The 25,158-nt window shown below is 40.3% G+C and overlaps 1 protein-coding gene and 1 pseudogene across 1 annotated transcript in view; one reads left to right on the top strand and one right to left on the bottom strand.

The window, feature by feature from the left end:
- The window catches only part of LOC123253454, an 8,964-nt pseudogene extending 1,257 nt beyond the window's left edge, over positions 1-7,707 (bottom strand).
- Positions 7,708-16,706: 8,999 nt separating this feature from the next.
- Positions 16,707-25,158, top strand: part of LOC123253453 (peptidase inhibitor 15) — an 18,308-nt gene continuing 9,856 nt past the window's right edge. Inside the window, exon 1 of the mRNA XM_044682646.1 lies at positions 16,707-16,747. Coding sequence (XP_044538581.1) covers positions 16,707-16,747 — 41 coding nt within the window. The remainder of the gene's footprint in view (positions 16,748-25,158) is intronic.

The raw sequence follows: 25,158 nt of genomic DNA, 5'->3' as shown, positions 1-25,158 counted from the left end.
GATGATATGATGGTCTACTTAAAAAATCCTAGAGAATCAACCAAGAAGCTTGTAGAAATAATCAACAACTTTAGTAAAGTTGCAGGATACAAAATAAATGCACATAAATCATCAGCATTTCTATACATTTCCAACACACTAGAGCAGCAAGAAGTAGAAAGAGAAACACCATTTAAAATCACCCTAGACAATATAAAATACTTAGGAATCTATCTACCAAAACAAACACAGCAATTATATGAAAACAACTACAAAACACTTTCCAAACAAATAAAACTGGATCTAAACAATTGGAAAGCCATTGATTGCTCATGGGTAGGATGAGCTAACATAAGAAAAATGACAATTCTACCCAAATTAATTTACCTATTTAGCACCATACCTATCAAGCTACCAAAAAACTTCTTTACTGAATTAGAAAAAACTATAACAAATATCATTTGGAATAACAAAAGATCAAGAATTTCAAGGGAAATAATGAAAAATATGTGAAGGAAGAGGACCTAGCAGTACCAGATTTAAACTATACTATAAAGCAGCAGTCATCAAAACAATATGGTACTGGCTAAGAGACAGAGAGGAGGATCAATGGAATAGACTTGGGGTAAATGACATCAGCAAGACAGTTTATGATAAACCCAAAGAGCCCAACTTTTGGGACATGAATCCACTATTTGACAAAAACTGCTGGGAAATTTGGAAAACAATATGGGAGAGATTAGGTCTAGATCAACATCTCACACCCTACACCAAGATAAATTCAGAATGGGTGAACGACTTGAATATAAAGAGGGAAACTATAAACAAGTTAAGTGAACACAGAATAGTTTACTTGTCAGATCTGTGGGAAAGGAAAGACTTTAAAACCAAGGAAGAGTTAGAGAAAAATTACAAAATGTAAATTAAATGGTTTTGATTATATTAAACTAAAAAGTTTTTGTACAAACAAAAACAATGTAGTCAAAATCAGAAGGGAAACAACAAATTGGGAAAAAACCTTTATAATGAAAATCTCTGACAGGGGTCTAATTACTCAAATATACAAGGAGTTAAAGCAGTTGTATAAAAAATCAAGCCATTCCCCAATTGATAAATGGGCAAGAGACATGAATAGGCAATTTTCAGGTAAAGAAATCAGAAGTATCAATAAGCACATGAGAAAGTGTTCCAAATCTCTAATAATTAGAGAAATGCAAATCAAAACAACTCTGAGGTATCACCTCACACCTAGCAGATTGGCTAAAATGAAAGAAGGGGAGAGTAATGAATGTTGGAGGGGATGTGGCAAAATTGGGACATTAATGCATTGCTGGTGGAGTTGTGAACTGATCCAGCTATTCTGGCTGGCAATTTGGAATCATGCTCAAAGGGCTATAAAAGAATGCCTGCCCTTTGAACCAGCCATACCATTGCTGTGTTTGTACCCCAAAGAGATCATAGATAAACAGACTTGTACAAAAATATTTATAGCTGCACTTTTTGTGGTGGCAACAAATTGGAAAAGGAGGATATGTCCTTCAATTGGGGAATGGCTGAACAAACTGTGGTATATGTGGGTGAGGGAATACTATTGTGCTAAAAGGAATAATAAACTGGAGGAGTTCCAGGCGAACTGGAGAGACCTCCAGGAACAGATGCAGAGCGAAAGGAGCAGAGCCAGAAGAACATTGTACACAGAGACTGATATACTATGGTAAAATTGAATATAATGGACCTCTGTACCAGCAGCAATACAGTGACCCAGGACAGTTCAGAGGTATTTATGGTAAAGAATGCTGCCCACATTCAGAGGAAGGACTGCAGGAGAGGAAACATATAAGAAAAACAACTGCTTGAATGCATGGGTCAGGGTGGACATGATTGAGGGTGTGGACTAGAAACTACCACACCAATGCAACTACCAACAATTTGGAAATTGGTCTTGATCAAGGACACATGACAAAACTAGTGGAAATGTGCATCGGCCATGGGTGGGGGGAGTGCGGGGGGGCGAAGGGGAAAGTAGGAGCATGAATCATGTAACCATGTTAAAAATGAATATTAATAAATGTTAAAAAAAAAAGAAAAAGAAAAAGAAAACAGTAACTGTCAAAACAGTCTGCTACTAGTTAAAAAATAGAAAGGTAGATCAATGGAATAGATTAGGCACACAATATACAAAAGTAAATTACCTTAACCCAATGTTTAACAAACCCAAGGATCCAGCTTTTGGGTTAAAAATTCACTATTTAACAAAAACTGCTGGGAAAACTGGAAAACAGTATGGCAGAAACTAGTTATTGACTAATATCTCACACCTTATACCAAGATAAGGTCGAAATGGGTATATGGTTTAGATATAAAGGGAGATACTTTAAGTAAATTAGGGGAATGTAGAATAGTTTACCTGGCTGATCTATGAAGAAGGGGAGAATCTATGACCAAACAAGAAATAGAGAACATCACAAGATGTTAAATGAGTAATTTTGATTATATTAAGTTTAAAGTTTTTGTACAAACAAAACCAATGTAACTAAGATTAGAAGGGAAATAACAAACTGGAAAAAAAAACATTTTACAGGAAATTTCTCCAATAATGGTCACATTTCTCAAATATGTAGAGAACTAAGTCAAATTTACAATACTACAAGTCAATTGACAAATGGTGAAAAAATATGAAAAGCATTTTTAAGATGAAAAAAATCAAAGCTATCAATAATTATATAAAATGTTCTAAATCACTCTTGATTAGAGAAATATAAATTAAAAAGACTCCACCTCAATGTACCACCTCAAATCTAGCAGATTGGCCAATCTTACAGTAAAGTCCATTTCTGGAACTGATCCATTCTGGAGGGAAATTTTGGAACTATACCCAGAAGGCTATAATGTGCATACCCTTTGATCCGAAAATACCACTACTATGTCTGTATCCCAGAGACTTTTGAAAGGGGGAAAGGACCTACAAGTACAAAAATATTTATAGTGACTCTTTTTGTGGTGACAAAGAATTGGAAATTGAAGGGACATCCATCAATTGGGGGATGGCTGAACAAATTGTGGTATATAATGGTCATGGTGCTATAAGAATTGTGCTGTAAGAAATAATGAGCAAATGATTTCAGAAAAACCTGGAAAGCTTTGTGTAAACTGATGCAGAGTGAAATAAGCAGAACCAGGAGTTAACACTGTACACAGTAACAACCATATTGTATATATTGTATGATGACTAATTGTGAAACTTTGCTAATCTCAGCCATACAATGATCCAGGACGATTCTGAAGGACAATGACAAAGAATGCTATCCACCTCCAGAGTAAGAACTGTTGGAGTAGAAATGCAGATCAAAATATATGATTTGTCACTAGATTATTCGTGTTTTTATTTTGGGGTTTGGGTTTTATATGAGTATTCTCTTACAACAATGACTAATATGAATAATATGGAAATAGGTCTTGATCAATGATACATGTAAAACCCAGTGGAATTACTCGTTGGCTACAGGATGGGGGAGGGAAAAGGGGAGGGAAAGAACACAAATTATGTAACCATGGAAAAATATTCTAAATTAATTAATTAATTAAATGATTTTTTTAAATGAATGAACGACTAATATGGAAGTAAGTTTTGCATGATAATACAAATATAAGCCAGAACAGTTTGCTTACCATCTCTAGGCGGGAGGGAGACAGTTCTGGTCTTATAATTTTGGAAAACATATGTTGTTATTACTTATAATTGGGAAGATAAAATATCTTAAAAAAACAAAAAGATAGCCCCTAATGGGACCATAAGAATCAAAAAGATTAAATAACAACAACAAAAAGGTCTTTTCCCATGCAAAATTCAATTTAATTCAGAAGACCTGTAATAAACACTCTGCTGTGTATGGAAACACAGATGCAAAAATACCCTTTAGTTATAGTTGCAGCCCTTGAAGACCTTCTATTTCAGTAAGAGGACATAGATTAAATATAAATTAATTTGAATAGGGAGAGAAAGCACTAAAGACTGGGCTACTCAAGGATTGTTTCACACAAGACAGTGTCAACTAAGCTGAACCTTGAAGGAAGGTAGGAATCAGAAGCACCCAGATGATGAGGAAGGGAATAATTCCCAAGACATTCATGCAAAGTCAATGCAAAGGCAGGAGATTAAATGTCACATTCTAGGAGTACCTACTAGGCCAACTTAGAACATATAACATATGAAAGGGAATAATATAAATAAGTCTGAAAAGAAGGTGGGAGCCAGATCAAGGAGAGATTTTAATGCCAGTTTGTTTGATCCTAGAGGCAATATAATAGGGCTGATGTGTTTTGCTGGAGTACACATATATTACAAAGGAACTCTTCACTTAGGGGGGCAGAGTAGGATAGTGGGTAGCAATAAAATTTAAAAAACAAAAATGAAACATCAAGAAAAAAAATTTAATGCACAAAAGACAAAAAGTAGTGGATAAAAGTGTAATTTTGTTACTGTCTTGTTAAAATGAGTCTATATTAGTTTAATTTTTACTTCATAATCATAGACTTTATAGCCAGATTTGTGGAAGAAAAAGAAAACAAAAATTTAAAGGGAATTCTAGCAAGTGAGAACACAAGAATTAGAGGGTATGAGAGCAGTCTGGAGTTGAGGGAGGGTGGAAGTTGGGGTACTCTAGCTTAGTAGGAATGGTTTTAAGGTTAAGACAAAAAAAATACCAAAAACTTAGGCAAACTGTTCACAAGGACAGCTGGGTAGCTCAGTGGATTGAGAGCCAGGCCTAGAGATGGGAGGTCCTAGGTTCAAATCTGGCCTCAGACACTTCCCAACTGTGTGACCCTGGGCAAGTCACTTGACTCCCATTGCCTAGCCCTTTCCCACTTTTCTGCCTTGGAGCCAATACACAGTATTGACTCCAAGAAGGAAGGTAAGGGTTTAAAAAAAAAAAGTATACAAACTGTCCGCAGTCAGTGATGGTCATCTTTTTGCTAGTCTTTCCATCCTAGGATCAAAAGTGCTATTTGGCTCTTCCAACATTCATGCTTTCTTTCGCCTGGCCAAAAACTCCTTGCTTTCTATCCAACCAGTCAGTCTGAGCAGTACAGATGAAAAACTGGGACACATTTGTGTTGGACTCAGCATTTATACCAGGCTCAGTGTACTTCAGGATGAAGTTTCCATCAACAAATTTTCATCAAAGAACTTCAATATGCCCATATATGCCCCCTTAAACATGACAGATTTTCAGCTTAACAGTTTTTTTAATTCTCATTTCCTACTTGTCCTCAGGGCCATTACAGCACAGGAACCCAGGGATAATTTTGTGAAAGCAGAATCTCTTGGAACCAAAAATTTTCTTTTCCAGTGCTCAGAGCATGGAAGTTTTCTGCTATCTTTGGAAACTCATCTGCAAATAGCTCAAAAAGAACTGAGCCCAGAGACTCGGCACCACTTTAAGATATATACAATAGAGTTGGAACATGGCCACGCATGGCTCATCTGGGGACAGTAGTGGACAGACATCAAGGAAGTCACAGTATCAAGTAGCCATGTAAAGTAGTGGACTCTAGATGGTGGCTTGTATGTGTGTGTATGTGCGCGTGTGTATGTGTGTGTGTGTGTGTGTGTGTGTGTGTGTGTGTGTGTGTGTGTACAATACAGTCCCCTTATCCACGATTTCAATTTCTGTGGCTTCAGATATCTGTGGTCAACCCAAAGTGATGGAAGTCTGCTCTTGTGGCAGCAGTCCACCACCCAACAACAGTCTCTTCTACTTCCACTTTCATTTTTTTTAGAGTTTTTTTTGGTAGGGAAGGGAGGGTGTCAAGGCTGGGGAGCAGATGTTAGTTTATATCTCCAATTTCAGTCATCCACAGAAGATCTTGGAACATATCTTCCAGGACAGGGACCCTACTGTATATGTATATATACATATGTGGCTGTGTGTATACAGTTAAAGAAAACTATTACATGAGAGTTCATTATTCTTTTTTTTTAACTTTTTTACCATAATCTTTTTTATTTTTTAACTTAAATTTTTTTAGAGTTCATTATTCTTATACATTTCTTTTTTTCTTGTCCTCCTATTTACATAGAAATGTTTGTGTTTGTTGATTAAATTCATAATAAATACGTAGCAATAAATAAATTGCATGTAAAATGTAGCAATATATAAATAAAAATGTAGCAAAGTTTAAAATCAAGAAAAAGAAAGGAAAGAAAGTGGTACGACAGTCATTAGATGAATGGATCAAAGATGTAGGCCACGTAATATATAGATACATATGGCAAAATTCAAAAAGAATGAATCTCAAAGGCTTCTGGGGGATAGTGGCAAAGAGAATGTATGATAGAGGAGAATGGAAGATGCCCACCGTCTTCCCCTTGGTGTTATTGGAGAGTGGCTAGGGATGCAGTGTTTCTTTATCTTCCCTGAGTGTAAGATAAAGAACATGAAAGAACATGAAAAGAAGAGTTCTAAGATAAAGGTCAGTTGTTAAAATAGGGACTTCAAGGGGCAGCTAGGTGGCTCAGTGGATAGAGAGTCAGGCTGGGAAATAGGAGGTCCTGGGTTTAAATCTGGTTTCAAACACTTCTTAGTTGTATGTCTGTGGTCAAGTCACCTTAGCCCCATTTGCCTAGCCCTTATTGCTCTTCTGCCTTGGAACCGATACTTAATATTGATTCTAAGGCAAAAGGGAAGGGTTTTTAAAAAAAAAAAGGTTTGCTGGTATACCTTGGTACGAATATGGCAAGACTCTAATGAAGGATTTAAGCCCCTTTTCCCTAAGCAGGCATCCTCCAAAGGCAACTGCTTTGAAGGAATCAGTGGAAATCTGGTTGGACCACTTGTGCCAAGTGGGTGTGTTTAAACATCCATTTCACTTCTCTCTAGGCCTGCATTTTTCCAGGTGTCCTCCACATGGCTCCCATCTACATTGTCTAGTGTCTTAGAGCTCAGATTCTGAGAGCAGACATCCCACTTGTTTTCTTCCAAGAGAGGCAGCTCTTAACTTTTACAGGGGGCCCCTTCTCCCTCTAAATCACTAGCTATAACATCTGAAAAGTAGCAGCATGGGGGCAACAAGGTGGTCCAATGGACAGAACACCAAGCCTTGAGTCAGAAGGACCTGGGTTCAAATCTAGCCCCAGAAAGCAAGGGTTTAAAAAAAGTGGTTTTGGTGGTGGAATATACAAAGCCTCCTGGATGGGGTTCCCACTTGTATTCAAATTCTGTTCTGCCACTACTTACCTTAGGCAAGTTGCCCAACTTCTTGGAGCCTCTGTTTCTTCATTTGTAAAATGAGAAGGGGATTACATGAAGAATTTTTTTCTAGCAACCAAATCATTGATCCTAATAGGTGCCAGTTGGGGAATTTAACTTTTCCCAAGAATAAGTTTCATAGAGGCAGCTAGGTGGCACAGTGGACTGAGTGCCCAACTTAGAATCAAGAGGATTTTTGTTCAAATCTGACCTTAAACATTTCCTAACTGTGTGACCCTAGCCAAGTCACTTAACCCTGCTTGCTTAACCCTTGCCCTTTTGTGTTAGAGTTGTTACTAAGACAGAAAGTAAGGGTTTTTTTTTTAAAGTTGCATACTCCAGTGTACCCGGAGAGGATCATCCCTCTAGGAAAATGACTAAGCAATTATCTATCATTTATAATAATAACTCACATTTCTATGGCATTTTTAAGGACTACAAAGTCATTGCCTAACAACAGTCCAATTATCATCCCCATTTTACAGATGAGAAAGCTCAGGGATGTGGAGGTTAAGTGCTTTATTAGGTAACCCAGCTAAGGAATGTCAGAGCCTCAAATATAGGCCTTCCTACTCCAAGACCAGGGTCTTTCCACTACAGGATGCTGATGACCCAGGTATCACCGAAAAGACCCTTAAAAACCCCTTCCTGCCACATGAGCTAGCATGCCCCCATTAGAGATTCAAGGAAGACTTAGACTGGTCATAAGGAAAGGGATGGACAACCTGATTGCTATACTTGCACTCATGAAATATCTTTTCCTTTCTGTCTTAGAACCAATACTGCATATTGGTTCCAAGGCAGATGAGTGGTAAGGGCTAGGCAATGGGGTTAAGTGACTTGTCCGGGATCACACAGCTAGGAAATATCTAAGACAGTTTTGAACCCGGGGCCTCCTATAGGCAGCTCTGTATCCACTGATCTACTTAGCTGCCCCTACTCTTGAAATATTAAAAGGACTCCAGTACATTTGGGGAAATCCTCCACAAAGGATATGAGAGAGGACATGGACCAGAAGGGAATAAAATGAGAAGGCAGAGAGAGATAAGTTATACATTCAAATGTGAGCTGATAAATGTATTTACCAACTCCCCAGAGAAAAAACAGACACACCTTTAAGTTTAAACTGCATTATTAACATTTTTTCCATCACATTCTTTAAACTAGACAATCAACAAAACAATAAATCAAGGCCTAATTTATGGCATTTGTGGCTTTCCAAGGTGTCAATGCTCACCCTGAAAATTTAACACCTGGCCCTTCTCAGGTAGGTAACAGCACAACTGTGGTTAAATTCATGCCACTGGATAGGATAGATGAGATCAACAGTGTATCAAAGAAGAGGTTCATTCCTTTGAGCCAAAGTTTGATCTCCTTTTAAAATATCATTTCTCCTGGAAGAGGAAAAATTAAAGCTATTTTCAGATATTTAAACCTCATTGTGAATTAGTGCATCAAATTGCTAATAATCTCTGCGACAAATGTTGGGGCAGAAGACTGAGGGAATTTGAATGTTAATGATGGGGAGAGGAAAGCTAGGAGGCTCAGTGGATTGAGAACCAGGCTTAGAGACAGAAGGTCCTGGGTTCAAATTCTGACTTCAGACACTTCCTAGCTGTGTGACTCTGGGCAAGTCACTTAACATCTGTTTGCCTTAATCCACCAGAGGAGGAAATGGCAAACCACTCCAGCATCTTTGCCAAGAAAACCCCATGGGAATGGCTGAACAAAATGTGGTATATGCTGGTGATGGAATACTATTGTGCTCAAAGGAATAATAAACTGGAGGAATTCCATGTGAACTGGAAAGATCTCCAGGAACTGATGCAGAGCCAGAAGAACATTGTACACAGAGACCAATACACTGTGGTAAAATAGAATGTAATGGACTTCTGTACTAGCAGCAATGCAATGACCCAGGACAATTCTGAGGGACTTATGGTAAAGAACGCTACCCACATTCAGAGGAAGAACTGCAAGAGAGGAAACACAGAAGAAAAGCAACTTCTTGAACACATGGGTTGATGCAGACATGATTGGGGATGTAGACTCAAAACTACCACACCAGTGCAACTATCAACAATTTGGAAATAGGTCTTGATCAATGACACATGTTAAAACCAGTGGAAATGTGCATCGGCTATGTGGGGGGAAGGGGAAGCGGGGGGGGGGGGGTGAAGGGGAAAGTAAGAGCATGAATTATGTAACATGTTAACTTTTCAAAAAATAAATATTAATAAATGTTTTTAAAAAAAGAAATCATAGAACTGGGATTCTTAACCTCTTGTGTTGATGATCTCTTTAACAGTTTGGTGAAGTTTGTGGATCCTTTCTCAGAATATGTTTTTTTTTCCTTAGAATATTTTTAAATTAATAAAATTAAATAAACAGAAAAAAATCAGTGGAAATGAGCATCGGCTATGTAGGGGGTGTGGTGGGGGGGTGAAGGGGAAAGTAGGAGCATAAATCATGTTAACTTTTCTAAAAAATAAATATTAGTTAATAAATGTTAAAAAATAAAGAAAAAGAAAAAAGAAAAAAAAGGAAAAAAAGAAAACCCCATGGATAGTATGGTCCCCTGGTCAGGAAGAGTCAGACATGACTTAATACTTTCAACAACTTTCAGGTTGAAGGAACTTTAGGAGAGATAACTTGGTATGACAGGTAGGACACCAAGATCTGAAGTCAGCAAGACCTGGGGTTAATCCCACCCCAGACACTTCATAGCTGTGTAATGAGGGCTGATGGGTAAGGAACCACTTCCCTTGACTCAGTTTCCTAATCTGTAAAATGAGAGTTTGGACTTAGACTTCAGTTTCTTCCAGCTCTCAATGTACAATTCCTGTCTGGTTCTCAGTTCCCCTGCCCTATTAAAATGAAACAATGAACTGGAAATTGAAGGGATGCCCATCCACTGAGAAATGGCTGAACAAGTTTTAGCTTATGATTGTGATAGAATACTATTGCACTGTAAGAAATGATGAAGTTAATTTTTTTTTTGGTCCTTTCCTTCCATCTTAGGATCAATACTGTGTATCGGTTCTAAGGCAGAAGAGCAGTAAAGACTGGGCAATGGGGGTGAAGTGGACTTGCCCAGGGTCATACAGCTAGGAAGTGTCTGAGGTTAGATTTGAACCCAGGACCTCCCATCTCTAGGCCTGGCTCTCAACCCACTGAGCTACCCAGCTGCCCCCATACCTTCCACTTTTAAACCTAGGACATTAATCTGCTCATGCCACACCTTTCCCTATTAAGATTCAAACTCCTTTGGGGAGTTGTTCTCTTTAACATTGCATCTCCGGCAGTGGGCTCCATAGAGCAGGATATACCAAAAGTAAGTCAAATGAATGAGAGAATAAGTGCCAGCGGCAGAGGTGGTTAAGGGGGACAAGCAACAGATCTTTCCAGGAAAAGCTGCTAGGGCTAGGGTAACTGGGAGAACACACAGACCAAGGCCTCAGGATAAGAAAGGAGAAGACGGCAATGACTGGCCAATCTCCAAATGACCTTTAAGCTCAGTTGAGTTTCCTTAAAAGGATTTCTCTGGGGGTAAGGGGTTGCAGCTGATGAATCTGGTCTTCATTAACTTGAAAGAAATAACCAGAATGCCCCAAGTGGAGAAAGTCCATCTCTTCCCCAACTCCACCCACTTTTCCTCCTGCTCCACAAGTTATTAATGGTAACCAGGGGCTCTCACAGGAAAGAATGTTGGGAATTGTGATGTCATGGCAAAACCCCTCATTAACCGGCCAGCAGAAAAATCTGGTTGAGTAAGATATGCACCCAATCACCCACATCCAGAGAGATTTTCTGTTCTTTCCCACCCACCTCAATTCCACAAATTCTTTTGTCTCCGTTTAGGGCAGAGAAAGGGTTCTCTAGAGAATGCTTGCAAAATGAGAGTAGAGGTAAGATTTTCTCCACGGATATGTGTAATCAAGGGAGGATCAGGCCAGAGAGAAGCACCTAGGTCTGGGTCTTCTCAATGGTGCCAGCTTTGTTTCATGGTCATGAGCCAAGCTTTGGGTCTGCTGACCTCAGCATGCATCATCAGTTAACCCTAGAGGTAGCTCAGGGGTTACAGTGGACAGAACACTGGGCCTAGAATCAGGAAGATTTGAGTTCAAATTTAACCTCAGATTACTAGCTGTGTGACTCTGGGCAAGCTATTTAACTTCTGTTTACTTCAGTTTCCTCATCTATAAATGGGTATAATAACAGGCCCTATCTCCAAGAGTTATTGGGAAAATCCACTGAAATATATTTGTAAGGCACTATTATATCATAATATATTCAAAATGAAATATCTTAGAATATATTTGTAAAGCCTGGCACATAGTAGGTGCTTAATAAATTTCTTCCTGTCTTTCTTGGATCCCACTGGAGTCACTCCCTCCTCCAGAACCTTTTTTTCATTATTCCCTTTCGTCCATCTCCAATCCCTCCTTCCCTATTGGAACCTTCATTACAATCCACAAACAAGCACAGATCTCTGTATGCCTCCTGTTTCTTTCCTTTTTTTTTTTTAAACTCTTATTTTCTATCTCAGAATTCTTTTATGCCAGGTATCCATTCCAAGGCAGAAGAGTGGTAAGAGATAGGCATTTAGGGTTAAGTGTCCTGCCTAGGAAGTGTCTGGGGCTAGATTTGAACTCAGGAAGATGAATTCTTCTGTCTTCAGGCCCTCTGTTCTATCCACCATGCCAGCTGGCTCCCCTGTCTATCTATGCTACAAACTAAATCAATACTTGTTGAAATCAACTTCACCTCTCTGGGCCTCTATTTCCTTATCATGCAGAAATATCTACTTGTACCTGTCAAAGGGATTTCAAAAGTCATCTAGTCCAACTCAGGAACCCTCTTTAGTACCCTTGAAACAAGGGGTTACCCAGGTGCCGCTTTGCCTCCAGAGATGCAAAGAAGATTCATTTCCCTCAAGTCAGATCTGTCCATCCTGCTTTGGAACAGCTCTAGTTGTTAGAAAGCTTTTTGGTTTGATCCTCCTTCCTCTCTCTTGGGGCCAAGCAGAACAAATCTCAACAGACAGGCTAAACCAGGTTGAGGGGAATCGACAGACCTCAAACTTGTCAGGGAGTGAGCCTACCCCAGGCATGTGAAGACTCCTCACACCCACCTCGCCAAGGAAGAAGCGAGTGAGAACAATTTGTTCCAATGATATTGAAGGCTCCAGGTTAGGCGGCCATCAAAGAAGCCAAGTTCATCCACTGCATCTCAAGCCATTGCTCGTCGTCTTGACTCTTGTCTTGCCACTGGACTTGGATGACTGGAAGAGGCGAGTGAGACAAACACTGTGTAATACTGCCTCGCTTAAATCCAATTCACACATAAGTTAAGACATCACTCCATGATGTCATTGGTCCTTTTCAAAAAACAGATTGTTTGTAGTAACAATTTTTTTGTTAATAATAACAATTGTACACAATAACAAAAGTTCTTCTCTCTCGGAGTCAAACACAATGTATCTAATCGTGACTTCTCTCTCTTATCTGCTTATTATTATATATTATTATTATTATCTCTCTCTTATATCTGTTGGTGATGGAATACTATTGTGCTCAAACGAATAATGAACTGGAGGAATTCCATGTGAACTGGAATGACCCCTAGGAATTGATACAGAGTGAAAGGAGCAGAACCAGGAGAACCTTATGCACAGAGACTGATACACTGTGGTAAAATCAAACATAATGGGCTTCTGTACTAGCAGCAATGCAATGATACAGGACAATTCTGAGGGATTTATGGAAAAGAACACTACCCACATTCAGAGGAAGAACTATGGGAAAAGAAACACAGAAGAAAAACAACTGCCTGTTCACATGGTTCGATGGAGATATGATTGAGGATGTAGACTCTAAATGATCACCCTAGTGCAAATATCAATAATATGGAAGCAGGTCTTGATCAATGACACATGTAAAACCCAGTGGAATTGTGCATCAGCTATGGGAGTGGCTGGGGGGAGGGAAGGGATAGAACATGAATCCTGTAACCATGGGGGAAAATGTTCTTAATTAATTAATTAATTAGATTTCAAAATTTAAAAAAAGAAGTGGGATCTGAAAAAATAATAATAATTGTTTATAATAACAAAAGTTCTCTCTTGGAGTCAAACGCAATGTATCTAATCGCTACTTCTTTCTCTTTCTTTTTTTTTAAACCCTCGCCTTCTGTCTTAGAGTCAATACTGGGTATTGGTTCCAAGAAAGAAGACTGGTATGGGCTAGGCAACAGGGGTTAAGTGACTTGCCCAGAGTCACACAGATAGGAAGCAAATAAGGCCACATTTGAACCCAGGACCTGCCATCTCTAAGCCTGGTTCTCATCCCACTGAGCCTCCCAGCTGCCCCCTCCCTTTAATTTTAGAATCAATACTATGTATTGGTTCCAGGGAAGAAGAGCAATAGGGTCTAGGCAACGGGGGTTGTGACTTACCCAGGGTCACACAGTTAGGAAGCACCTGAGGCCACATTTGAACCCAGGACCTCTCATCTCTAGCCTTGCTCTCAATCCACTGAACCACCTAGCCATCCCTTCTCTCTTTCAAATACTTGAAGACAATGGCAGTGTCTACTCACCTTGCTTCCTTTTATGAGGCTAAGCATTTCCAGTTCCTTCAACTAATTCTCATAATGGCCAGGTTTCCAGTCCCCTTAACATCCAAACCTCCCTCCTTTGGACACTCTCCTGCTTATACTATCTTTCCTAAAATGAGTCCAAGAGTCAGAATCTAAGGAATACGATGGAATCCTAGACCTGGAGCTACGATGAATATGTTTGCTTTATAGATGAGGAAACTAAGACCCTGACTCGCCCAAGGTCACACAACTACTAAGTGACAAAGGTAAAACTGAACCTAGCTATGCTGCTCTAGTATTCTTTCCCCTGTGCCGTAGTCTTTTTGCAGATTAGAGGCTAAAAGTCAGCTTAGAGATCGTCCAGGCTCTGAAGCCTTTTCCAAACTTGTTTAGACTCAGAATAGTCCTGACCTTGAATAAGATTATCCATCAATAATAATAACTAGAATTTATATAGTGCTGGGCATATGTGAACTCATTTTTTATCCTCTCAATCAATTACCCTGCGAAGCCAGTGCTGTCATCTTCATTTTACCAGTGAAGAAACTGAGGCAGAGAAAGGTTAAGTGATTTGTCCAGTCACATAACGAGTGGCAGTGGCAGAGGCAGTATTTGAACCTCGAGCCTTCCCAACTCCATGTCCTGTACTCTATCCATGATATCACCTACCTGCTGATGAAGAGGGACTGAGGAGTTCTGGAGCAAAATACTAAGTGTTGGTTCTAAGGCAGAAGAGCGTTAAGGGCTAAGCAATGGGAATCAAGTGACTTGTCCAGGGTCACACAGCTAGGAAGTGTATGAGGTCAGATCTGAACCCAGATCTTCCAGATTCCAAGCCTGGCCACCCAACTGCCCCAAATCTTTTCATTTTTGAGAGAGAAAAAAAAGAAAATAGAGAGAGGTATGGATAAGTAGCTATGTTGTTTAGTAGTTTTAGTTGTGTCTGATTCTTTGCAACACCATCTGGGATTTTCTTGGCAAAACTATTGGAATGATTTGCCATTTCCTTTGCCAGTTCATTTTACAGATGAAGAAACTGAGGCAAACAGGGTTAAGTGACATGCTCAAGGTCACACAGTATCGATAGCTATCTCTAGGGCAAGTAAGAAGGATTTGAAGCTGTATTTGAACTCAAGTCTTCCTGACTCCAGGCCCAACACTCTATCCATGGTGCTACCTAGCTACCCTATAGATAGCTATAGATAACTAATAAAGATGCAGACATAGGCAAAGACATAAATATAGATATAAAGATAGGAAATTGGGTGACACAGTGGATAGAGTGCTAGGCCTAGAGTCAGGAAGATCTGAGTTCAAATACAGCCTCGGACCCTTCTTATCTGTGTCTGGGCTGTCACTTAACCATATTTGCCTCAGTTTCCTCATCTGTAAAATGAGCTAGAGAAGAAAATGGCAAATCACTCTAGTATCTTTTTTTTAACTCTTACCTTCTGTCTTAAAATCAATATGAAATGTTGGTTCTAAGGCAGGAGAGTGGCAAGGGCTAGGCAATGGGGGTTAAATAACTTGCCCAGGGTCACTCAGCTAGGAGGTATCTGAGGTCACATTTGAAATCAGGACCTGCTATCTCTAGGCCTGGCTCTAAATCCACTGAGCCACCTACTCTCTTTTCCAGGAAAACCCTGTATGGGGTCATGAAGAGTCTGATAGGACTAGAATGATCGAACAACAACAAAAAGATATAAATAAATACATGGAATGTACTCATGCAAGAGGCTGCATGGGAGTAGTAGACGGTGAACCAGGTCTCAAAGCTAGGATCCAAGTCCTGCCTCTGACTGAGTGACCTTGGGCAAGTCATATAACTCCTCATTGCCCTAAACCAGATAGAAAGGGGAACTCTAATGTATATACACATATATATGAGCTACATATCGGCAGTATTAAAATGTAATTTTATTTATGTTTTCTTGTATTTTTATTTATTTTGTCAAATATTTCTCAATTACATTTAAAATCTCATTCCCAGGGACTTTGGAAGTATTATGGACCCATGCCTACCCATGCTTTAAGCAGCTCTCTAAGACTATAATTTGCAGGGGTGTCAACCCCCATAGACAGAGGGAGTTTCCTCATCTGGGAGTTCCCATGAAATCATGGTTTAGTCCCAGACCTGAAAAAAAACTCTGGGAATCCTCCCCGCTGAACCCAGAGAATAAGGTAGCCTTTCTCCTCTCTTTAATCCTTCTAATTTGTGCTCTGGATTACTCAGATAAGGGACACCAAGAGCCTCCAGTCAGGAGAGACCTGAGTTCAGATCTGACCTCAGATATTTACTTAGCCATGTGACCCTGAGCAAGTCATTTAACTTCTGTTGGTCTCATTTTCTCCATCTGTAAAATGGGAAGAATAATAACATCTGTTTCACATGTTATTGTGAGGCTCAAATGAAATATTTTTTAATTTTCTTAGCTCAGTATTGCTTTATAAATGCTTATCTCTTCCTTTCTTATTCCCTTTGTAGAATAATAGAATAATAACATTTGTTGTTGCCTTTTGGTCATTTTCAATCATGTCTAACTCTTTGTGGTCCCATCTGGGGTTTTCTTGGCAGAGATACTGGAGTAGTTTGCCATTTCCTTCTCCAGCTCATTTTACAGATGAGGAAACTGAGGCAAACAGGGTGAAGCAACTTGTCCGGGGTCACACAGCTAGTAAATGTCTGAAGCAGGATTTGAACTCAGGTCTTTTCTGACTCCAGACTTGGCACTCTACTCACTGTGCCACCTAAGGGGTGATCTAGTCCAGACTCCAGATTCTAGAGACGAGGAAACGAAGTTCTAGAAAGCTGAAAAACCCTGTACCAGGTCACCTAGAGTCACCTGCCAAGGAGAGTTCACAGTTGCTAGGGAGGATAATGAGGCTGTTGGCAGTGGGAGCCTTCGTGTTGAAGAGAAAGTAAGAGAAGCTGGAGGGCAGAGCCCAGCCCTGTGAACTCCCTCCTTCGTGCCTGTAGAAAGGCAAGTCAGATCACCTGGAATTCTCTTTGTTCAGCCCACATACCTGTTATTCGCCCACTGCTACACCCTTCCCTGTGTGGCTGAACCACTGAGAGGGTTCACTTACAGAGCACTTTTCTTGGTACCCTCCACTTATTATATTGCCCCTGCCCCTCCGTGGATGGCTTGGTGGTACAATAGATAGAGCTCTGGGCTACAATCAGGAAGACTCTTATTCTTGAGTTCAAATCTAGACTGAGTCACCTACTAGCTGTGTGACCCTAAGCAAGTCACTTCGTCCTGTTTGCCTCAGTTTCCTCATCTGCAAAAATGAGCTGGAGATGGAAATGGCAAGCCATTCCAGTTTCTCTACCAAGAAAACCCCAAATGGGGTTGCAAAGAGTCAGACAAACCTGAAACAACAACTACAGGGAAGGGCAATAGCTTGGTTGGGAGCCGTGTTCTTTTGTGGCACAGGTTAGGAAGAAGAGAAAGACATGACTGAAAGAGGATTGACCAGCAACAACTCCTCCAGCATCCCTGGCTATAGCAGCCTTGGCTTCCACTCCCGTCATCCCCACCCTCTGGTCCTTTCAGCTCAAAGACGTTTGCACTGTTTCTCCTCCTTTCTGCTCTCGCCCTCCTAGCCCTTCCCCAGCCTCAGCCTCTGCTGCTCAAACTCCCGTGAATTTCAAAGTCTATAAAGCGTTATTAGCCCCCCATACATTATCTCGTCGGACTCTCACCAATTCCCAGTGAACTAAGTGGTATTCATATTATTGCCACTCCTTTAAAAATTTGACACACATTTGAAGCAACTACTTTGTTCATAAGTGTGATATTAAAGGTAGAGTTCTGGTTACAGTCAAGAAGACCTGGATTCGAGGTTCCACCTGTGACCCTGGACAAGCCATTCACAGTCTAAGTTAAGAGGAGTTGCAGAAGGACAATTAGGTGCCACTGTGGATTGAGTACCAACTGGAGATGGAAGATCCTAGGTTCAAATCTGGAGACACTTCCTAACTGTGCGACCCTCGGGCAAGTCCCAATTCTAATCACCTTGCCTTCACTGCCCTTCTGCCTTAGAATCCATAATCTAAGACAGAAGATAAAGGGGGGGGGGGGGAGGAGTTATAGAGCAGGATGAGTATGGATAGAGTGCCAAACTTGGAGACAGAAGGATCCGGGTTCAGATCTGAAGACACTTCCTAACTGTGTGACCGTTGGGCAAGACACAACTCTAATTGCCTTGCCTTCACTGCCCTTCTGCCTTAGAATCCAAAAGGGTGGGGGGTGGGGGGGAGAAGAGTTACAGAGCTAGATGAGTGATGGGCGTTTTCACTGCTGTTCATAGGAACAAAGCTGGAGGATATCCTTAGAAGAGTCCAGCCTCTCATTTAAAAGATAAGGAGGGGACAGGCTGGGTGGCTCAGTGGGTTGAGAGCCAGGCCTAGAAACAGAAGGTCCTAAGTTCAAATTTGACCTCAGCTGCTTCCCAGCTATGTGACCCTGGACAAGTCACTTAACCCCCATTGCCTACCCTTACCACTCTTCTGCCTTGGAGCCAATACACAGTTTTGATTCTAAGACCCAAGGGAAGGGTTTAAAAAACAAACAAACAAATAAGGAGATGATGACTCAGAGAGATCAAGTAACTTACCCAAAGTATCCAAGCTAAGATGCAAACTCAGGAGAAAAAATTTAAATGCAAGCATCTATTAAGCTCCCATTGTGTTAGAGGTGCTACTCTAGCCTCTTTACTATTATCTCATTTGACCTTCAAATCAATCCAAGAAGGTAGACACTATTAATATCTTCATTTGACAGGTGAGGAAACTGAGTCAAATGGGGGGGAAGCATATCAATGAATTGGGTATGTAACTAAACAAATTTAAAATCCTCAATTAAAGATTAAATTGGAAATCCTAAAAATCAAAGGAGAAATTAATAAAATTGAAAGTAAGAGAACTCCTGAACTAATAAGTAAGATTAGGAATTGGTTTTATTAAAAAAATTAGATAGAGCATTGGTTAATTTTATTTTTTAAAAGGAAACTGAGGCAGACAGAGGGTAAGTGACTTGCTCAAGGTCACACAGCCAGTACTTATCAGAGGATTAGAATTCTGGTTTCTCTAACTCCAGGATCCCAGCACTGTTTTGTTTTGTTTTTTAAACCCCTACTTTCTGACTCAGCAACAGTTCTAAGACAGAAGGGCAAGGGCTAGGCAAATGGGATTGAGTGACTTGCCCAGGGTGACACAGTCCCACACTGTTTTTACCTAGCTGTTTGATTTCAGAAGCCCAAGATTCCTAATTCCAAATACTAAATTCCTTCTACTGTATCATATTACCTAGAATACAATATGATATAACAAAGATTTCTTGAACATCTACTATGTACAGAGCTCTGTGTCACATAGGAGGTTCTAGGAGGAGATTGAAGGACAGCATGGTCCCTGCCTTCAAGGGGTTTCTAATCTATAAGGAGGATAAGACACTCTCAATGATAGATCACAGATATGTCTGTGGCCTGGTTAGACAGAGAAGGTTTTGTGAATTTAGGCAATCAGATGAGTTAGATGAAGGCAATCCAAGAAGAGAAAATTAAATAGATAAAGGCTGAGGGGAAGGTCTAGGCAAGATATATTTAGGAGGTAGAAAGTAAACCAACCAGGCTAGAACAAAATGTATGTACAGGGGAGGGAGGAGGGATAGATAAAGTCAGAAAACTAGACTGGAACTATACAAATACTCCTATGTATAGGTTCAAAGGATATAGAGCTTGAATGAGGTCTTAAAAATTACCTAAACTAACAGCCTCCTTTTCCAAATAAAGAACATGAACCCCAAAGAGGTTATATCACTTTTAGAATAAAGGTTTTTTTTTCATTTATTTTATTTATTTTTAAAACCCTTAACTTCTGTGCATTGACTTATAGGTGGAAGAGTGGTAAGGGTAGGCAATGGGGGTTAAGTGACTTGCCCAGCGTCACACAGTTGGGAAGTGTCTGAGGCCGGATTTGAACCCAGGACCGCCCGTCTCTAGGCCTGGCTCTCCATCCACTGAGCTACCCAGCTGCCCCCAGAGAGGTTATATCACTTTTGACTAAGCCACACAATTTTCTGATCAGGCAAAAAAGGAAAGTCTGAATTTGAACCCAGGACCTCGGACTCCAAATCCAGTGCTGTGTTCAATACACAATGTAAGCTTCCACTAATAATGCTTGTTGTAGCTAGGTGGCTTAGTGAATTGAGAGCCAAGTCCGGAAATAAGAGGTCTTGAGTTCAAATTTGGCCTCAGACACTTCCTAGCTGGGTGACCCTGGGCAAGTCACTTAACCCTCATTGCCTAGCCCTTACTGTTCTTCTCCCTTGGAATCAATATTTAGTATTGATTCTAAGACAGAATGTAATTTTTTAATGATGCTTGTAAAGACACTCTTGGGGTATAAAAAAATCAAGCCATTCCCCAATTGATAAATGGGCAAGAGACATGAATAGCCAATTTTCAGGTAAAGAAATCAAAAGTATCAATAAGCACATGAGAAAGTGTTCCAAATCTCTAATAATTAGAGAAATGCAAATCAAAACAACTCTGAGGTATCATCTCACACCTAGTAGATTGGCTAAAATGAAAGAAGGGGAGAGTAATGAATGCTGGAGGAGATGTGGCAAAATCGGGACATTGATGCATTGCTGGTGGAGTTGTGAACTGATCCAGCCATTCTGGCTGGCAATTTGGAACTATGCCCAAAGGGCTATAAAAGAATGCCTGCCCTTTGATCCAGCCATACCATTGCTGGGTTTGTACCCCAAACAGATCACAGATAAAGAGACTTGTACGAAAATATTTATAGCTGCGCTTTTTGTAGTGGCAAAAAACTGGAAAATGAGGGTATGTCCTTCAATTGGGGAATGGCTGAACAAACTGTGGTATATGCGGGTGATGGAATACTTTTTTTTTTTTTTTTTTAATAAACTGGAGGAGTTCCAGGCGAACTGGAGAGACCTCCGGGAACAGATGCAGAGCGAAAGGAGCAGAGCCAGAAGAACATTGTACACAGAGACTGATATACTATGGTAAAATCAAATGTAATGGGCTCCTGTACCAGTAGCAATACAATGATACAAGACAGCTCTGAGGGATTTATGGTAAAGATGCTACCCACATTCAGAGGAAGGACTGCAGGAGAGGAAACATATAAGATAAACAATTGCTTGAATGCATGGACTGAGGCGGACATGAATGGGAAATAGACCCTGAACAAGGACACTTGTTACAACTAGTGGAAATGTGTGTTGGCCATGGGTGGGGGGAGAGCGGGGGGTGAAGGGGAAAGTAGGGGCATAAAGTATGTAAACAGATTAAAAACGAATATTAATAAATGTCGAATAAAAAAACATAAATACAACAAGAAAAAAAGAAAAAAAAGACACTTGGGTATTAAAATCAAGTTGTATAATACCAATTTCTTTTTACCAAATAAGCATTAAATTCTCTTTTCCAAACTTTGAATCATTTTAAGAATTCTCTCAAACCCTCCCAAGTGCTTCATAAGTTGAGGAATCAGATAATGTTAATAGTTAACATCAGATGCTTTCTCGATTGACCCTCACAACAACCCTATGAGTCAGGTGCTATTATTATCCCTATTATGTTGTTGTTATGAAGTTGTGCCTGACTCTTAGTGACCCCATTTGGGGTTTTCTTGGCAGAGACACTAGAGCAGTTTGCCATTTCCTTCTCCAGCTCATTTTACAGATGAGGAAACTGAGACAAACAGGGAGAAGTGACTTGCCCAAAAAGTAGTGAGATCAGATTTGAACTTGGCCCCTCCTGACTCCAGGCCCTAGCACTTGATCCTCTTTGCCACTTGGCTGCCCTATTTTACAATAAGGAAACTGAGAATGGTAAAGATTAAGTAATTTGCCTAAGGTCACACAGCTAGTAAATATCAGAGGCAGGATTAGAACTCAGGTCTCCCTGACTACAAATGGAACCTTCCATGTACTAGGCCACCTAATAGCTATAATAACATCCATTATATATAATATATAATAGCTAAAATTATAAAATAGCTTCTTCTACTAACTATAAATTATTAATTTCACAGATCCAGGAGTGTCTCACCTGGAAAGGAATTTAGAAATCATCTAATGCAATACCCTCATTTTACAAATGGGGAAACTGAGGCCCATAGGAGAATGGGGAATTGCCTAAGATCATACAATGAATTAGTAGTACAGAGCTGAGACTATAATGCAGGACCCCTAGTTTAGCATTTTTCATCTGTCACTGGACTGGTTCCTCGATGACTGTTCCTATTTATGTACCATAGAAGCACATCTGCTTTCTTGGTTCCATCACTATATGGCTGACTCATGCTTTCTTTACTTGTGGTTTACTATGACCCCTGGTTCTTTCTCTATGTCCTTGCAGAGAGTGATTCATTCTCTATCACCACCTCCATTTTCTACTAAATTTTTTTTCTATATTTTAAAATTTTCTATTAGTTTTTTTCTATTTTAATTTAATTTTTTATTTTAATTTAATGTTAATCTATTTAAAAAATTAAATTTTTCTATTAAAAAATTAAATTTTTTTCTAATTTTCTATTAAAGCAGCATATTTAGTTTCGCTTTCCCAACCATATGACTCTTGTCTTTTTTTTTCTTTTTTAAACCCTTCCCTTCCATCTTAAAATCAATATTGTGCATTGGTTCCAAGGCAGAAGAGTGATAAGAGATAGGCAACAGGGGTTAAGTGACTTGCCCAGGGTCACACAACTGAGGCCAGATTTGAAGCTAGGAACCCTCATCTCCAAGCCTGGTTTTCTATCCACTAAACCACCTAGCTGCCCCACTTGTCCTTTTTTTTTAAGACTTTTCCCTTTTTTTTCTGGATTCTCTTTAGGTAGAATATCAAAAACAACATCCTTCTCCCCAACCAGGTCCCAACTCCCAACCCAACACACTCTGGGCTCTGTGTATTCAGGCAATGGCGATCTGTTTTAATATCGGCAAAAGTACTTGGGAACCTCTCGGCATCAGCAGCATTTAATTATTCACCCAAGGCCAAACAGGAGACTTTCTTCAGCTCTGGATTGCTTTTCATTCTGCCCCTTTCCATTAGGGCAGGTAAGCTGGCTCTGGCTGTATTTGAGTTGGACGGCTTCCCCAATTCACTGCTGTTCCCCATTCCTTGCCAGAATGGGAAGAATACTAATGCTGGCAGTCAAAAGGTGGAGAATGGAGTTATTGCTCTGCAAGGAACTTGCTTTGTGACATTGGATGAGACCCTTTCTGATTCTAGGTCTTAGTCTTTCTCTGTAGTAGAGCAGGCCATCTCCTTTCCACCTCTGACATTCCATGAGTCTGTGAGTATTCCTCTTCTTTATTTTATTTATTTAATTTATTTATTTCTACTCAAATTCGGAGTCACGGGACCTGATTTTGGGTCCCAGCTCTGCTATGTACTCTCTGGGGGGCCCCGGGTAGGTCTTTGATCTTTGGGGGACTCTGTTTCATAGGGTCACAGATTTGGAGTTGGAAGGAATCTTAGAAGTCATGCGATCAAACAACTCTCCCCAGCCCTCATTTTAATGCATGGGAGTGTAGGAAAAGGTGACCTCTAAAATTCCTTCCAATTCTATTAGCCTATGATTCTACTCATCTATTAAGTCTCAACTTAATGGCTCAGTGGAAAGAGCACTGGACCTGGAGTCAGGAAGATCTGAGTTCAAATCTGGTCTCAGATATAATGATTAGCTGTGTGACTTTGGGTAAGTCCCTTAACCTCTGTTTGCCTAGGGCAGCTAGGTGGCTCAGTAGATAGAGCATTAGACCTGAGTTCAAATTTGGCCTCAGATACTTACTAGCTGTATAATCTTGGGCAAGTCACTGAATCTCTGTTTGCCTAGAGTCAGTCGAATGGCTTGGTGGATAGAGCACTGGGCCTGGAGTCAGGATCTTCAAATGAGGCCTTCGATGATTACTAGCTATCCCTTATCCACCCCTTCTCCCCTCTGAGCCCAAAGAATAAGGAAGCCTTTCTCCTCCATTAGGCTAGTCCCTCTGCTTTGAGCTCTGGACGAGGTAGCTAAGAGCCTGGAGTCCTGAGTTCAGATTTGACCTCAGACACTTACTAGCTGTTATAGCCCTGGACAAGGCACCTATGTTCTGTTTCCTTTAATCCACTGGAGAAAGAATTGGCTAACCACTCCAGTATCTTTGTTAAAAAAGTCCCAGAAACCATAGGGTCCAAGAGGTTATGAAGAGTCCAACGCCACTGAACAAGTCTTCCTCCTCCCACGAAGACTTCCATGGCCTTCCCCCCCTTACAATTATTCACCGCCCCCAAATGCACCTGTGGCCATCACTGCCCTCCTGGATCACTGCAGCACCCACCAGGGGGCCGGTGGTGCCCACTTTGGGAATCATTGCCCTAGAACATTGTTATTCAGTCATATCTGACTCTTCATGACTCCAGTTAGAGTTTTCTTGGCAGGGATCCTGGAATGGTTGGCCTTTTCCTTCTCCTGCTCATTTTACAGATGAGAGAACTGAGGCAAACAGGGTTAATTAACTTGCCTACAGCCACATTGCACACAACTAATAAATGTCTGAGGCCAGATTAGAACCCAGAAAGTTGGATCTTCCTGACTCCAGGCCCAGTTCTCTATTCATTATGCCACCTGGCTGCCTTGGGATATAGTAGATATTGATACATGCTCAATGATTAATTGATTTTCCAATCTAATATTGACTCAGGCCAGCCCTCAGATAGTTTAGACTCAATATCAGAATGAAATGATACTCAACAGTTAGCAAAAGGACACTTGGTCATAGCAGGGGAATGATGTTCAACAAGGATATGCATCAAGGATACTTGGAGTTGATTCAGTTGAGCAAAGGTCCTTTGCCTACAAATTGCCCATCTTGATCTACCCAAAGGAGAGGCTGGAGCTCTTCCTGGATCTCTCAGACTCAGTCAACCAAGAAGTGAGTCTTTTAAGACAATCAAATCTCAAGAACAATTCCAATATTTTTTTAAATTTAAAAAAAAAACCTCACCTTCTGTCTTAGAATTAATACCAAGCATCAGTTCCAAGGCAAAAGAAGGATAAGGGCTAGGCAATGGAGTTTAAGTGACTTGCCCAGGGTCACACAACCGGGAAGTACCTGAGGTCATATTTAAATCCAAGACCTCTTGTCTCCAGGCCTGACTCACAATCCACTAAGCCACCTAGCTTACCCTTCAATTTTAATACCTTTTAAGGAAAAGCTAACTTACTTGGAAACTTTAAAGCACTATGAAAATGTCAGTTACTATGGTTTCCAAAATTCTTTATATATATATATATATATATA

The sequence above is a fragment of the Gracilinanus agilis genome, chromosome X (genome assembly GCF_016433145.1).
Source record: "Gracilinanus agilis isolate LMUSP501 chromosome X, AgileGrace, whole genome shotgun sequence".
NCBI classification, from domain to species: Eukaryota; Metazoa; Chordata; class Mammalia; order Didelphimorphia; family Didelphidae; genus Gracilinanus; species Gracilinanus agilis.
Note: the sequence above shows the minus strand (reverse complement) of the source record. Positions and strands in the feature narration are given on the sequence as shown.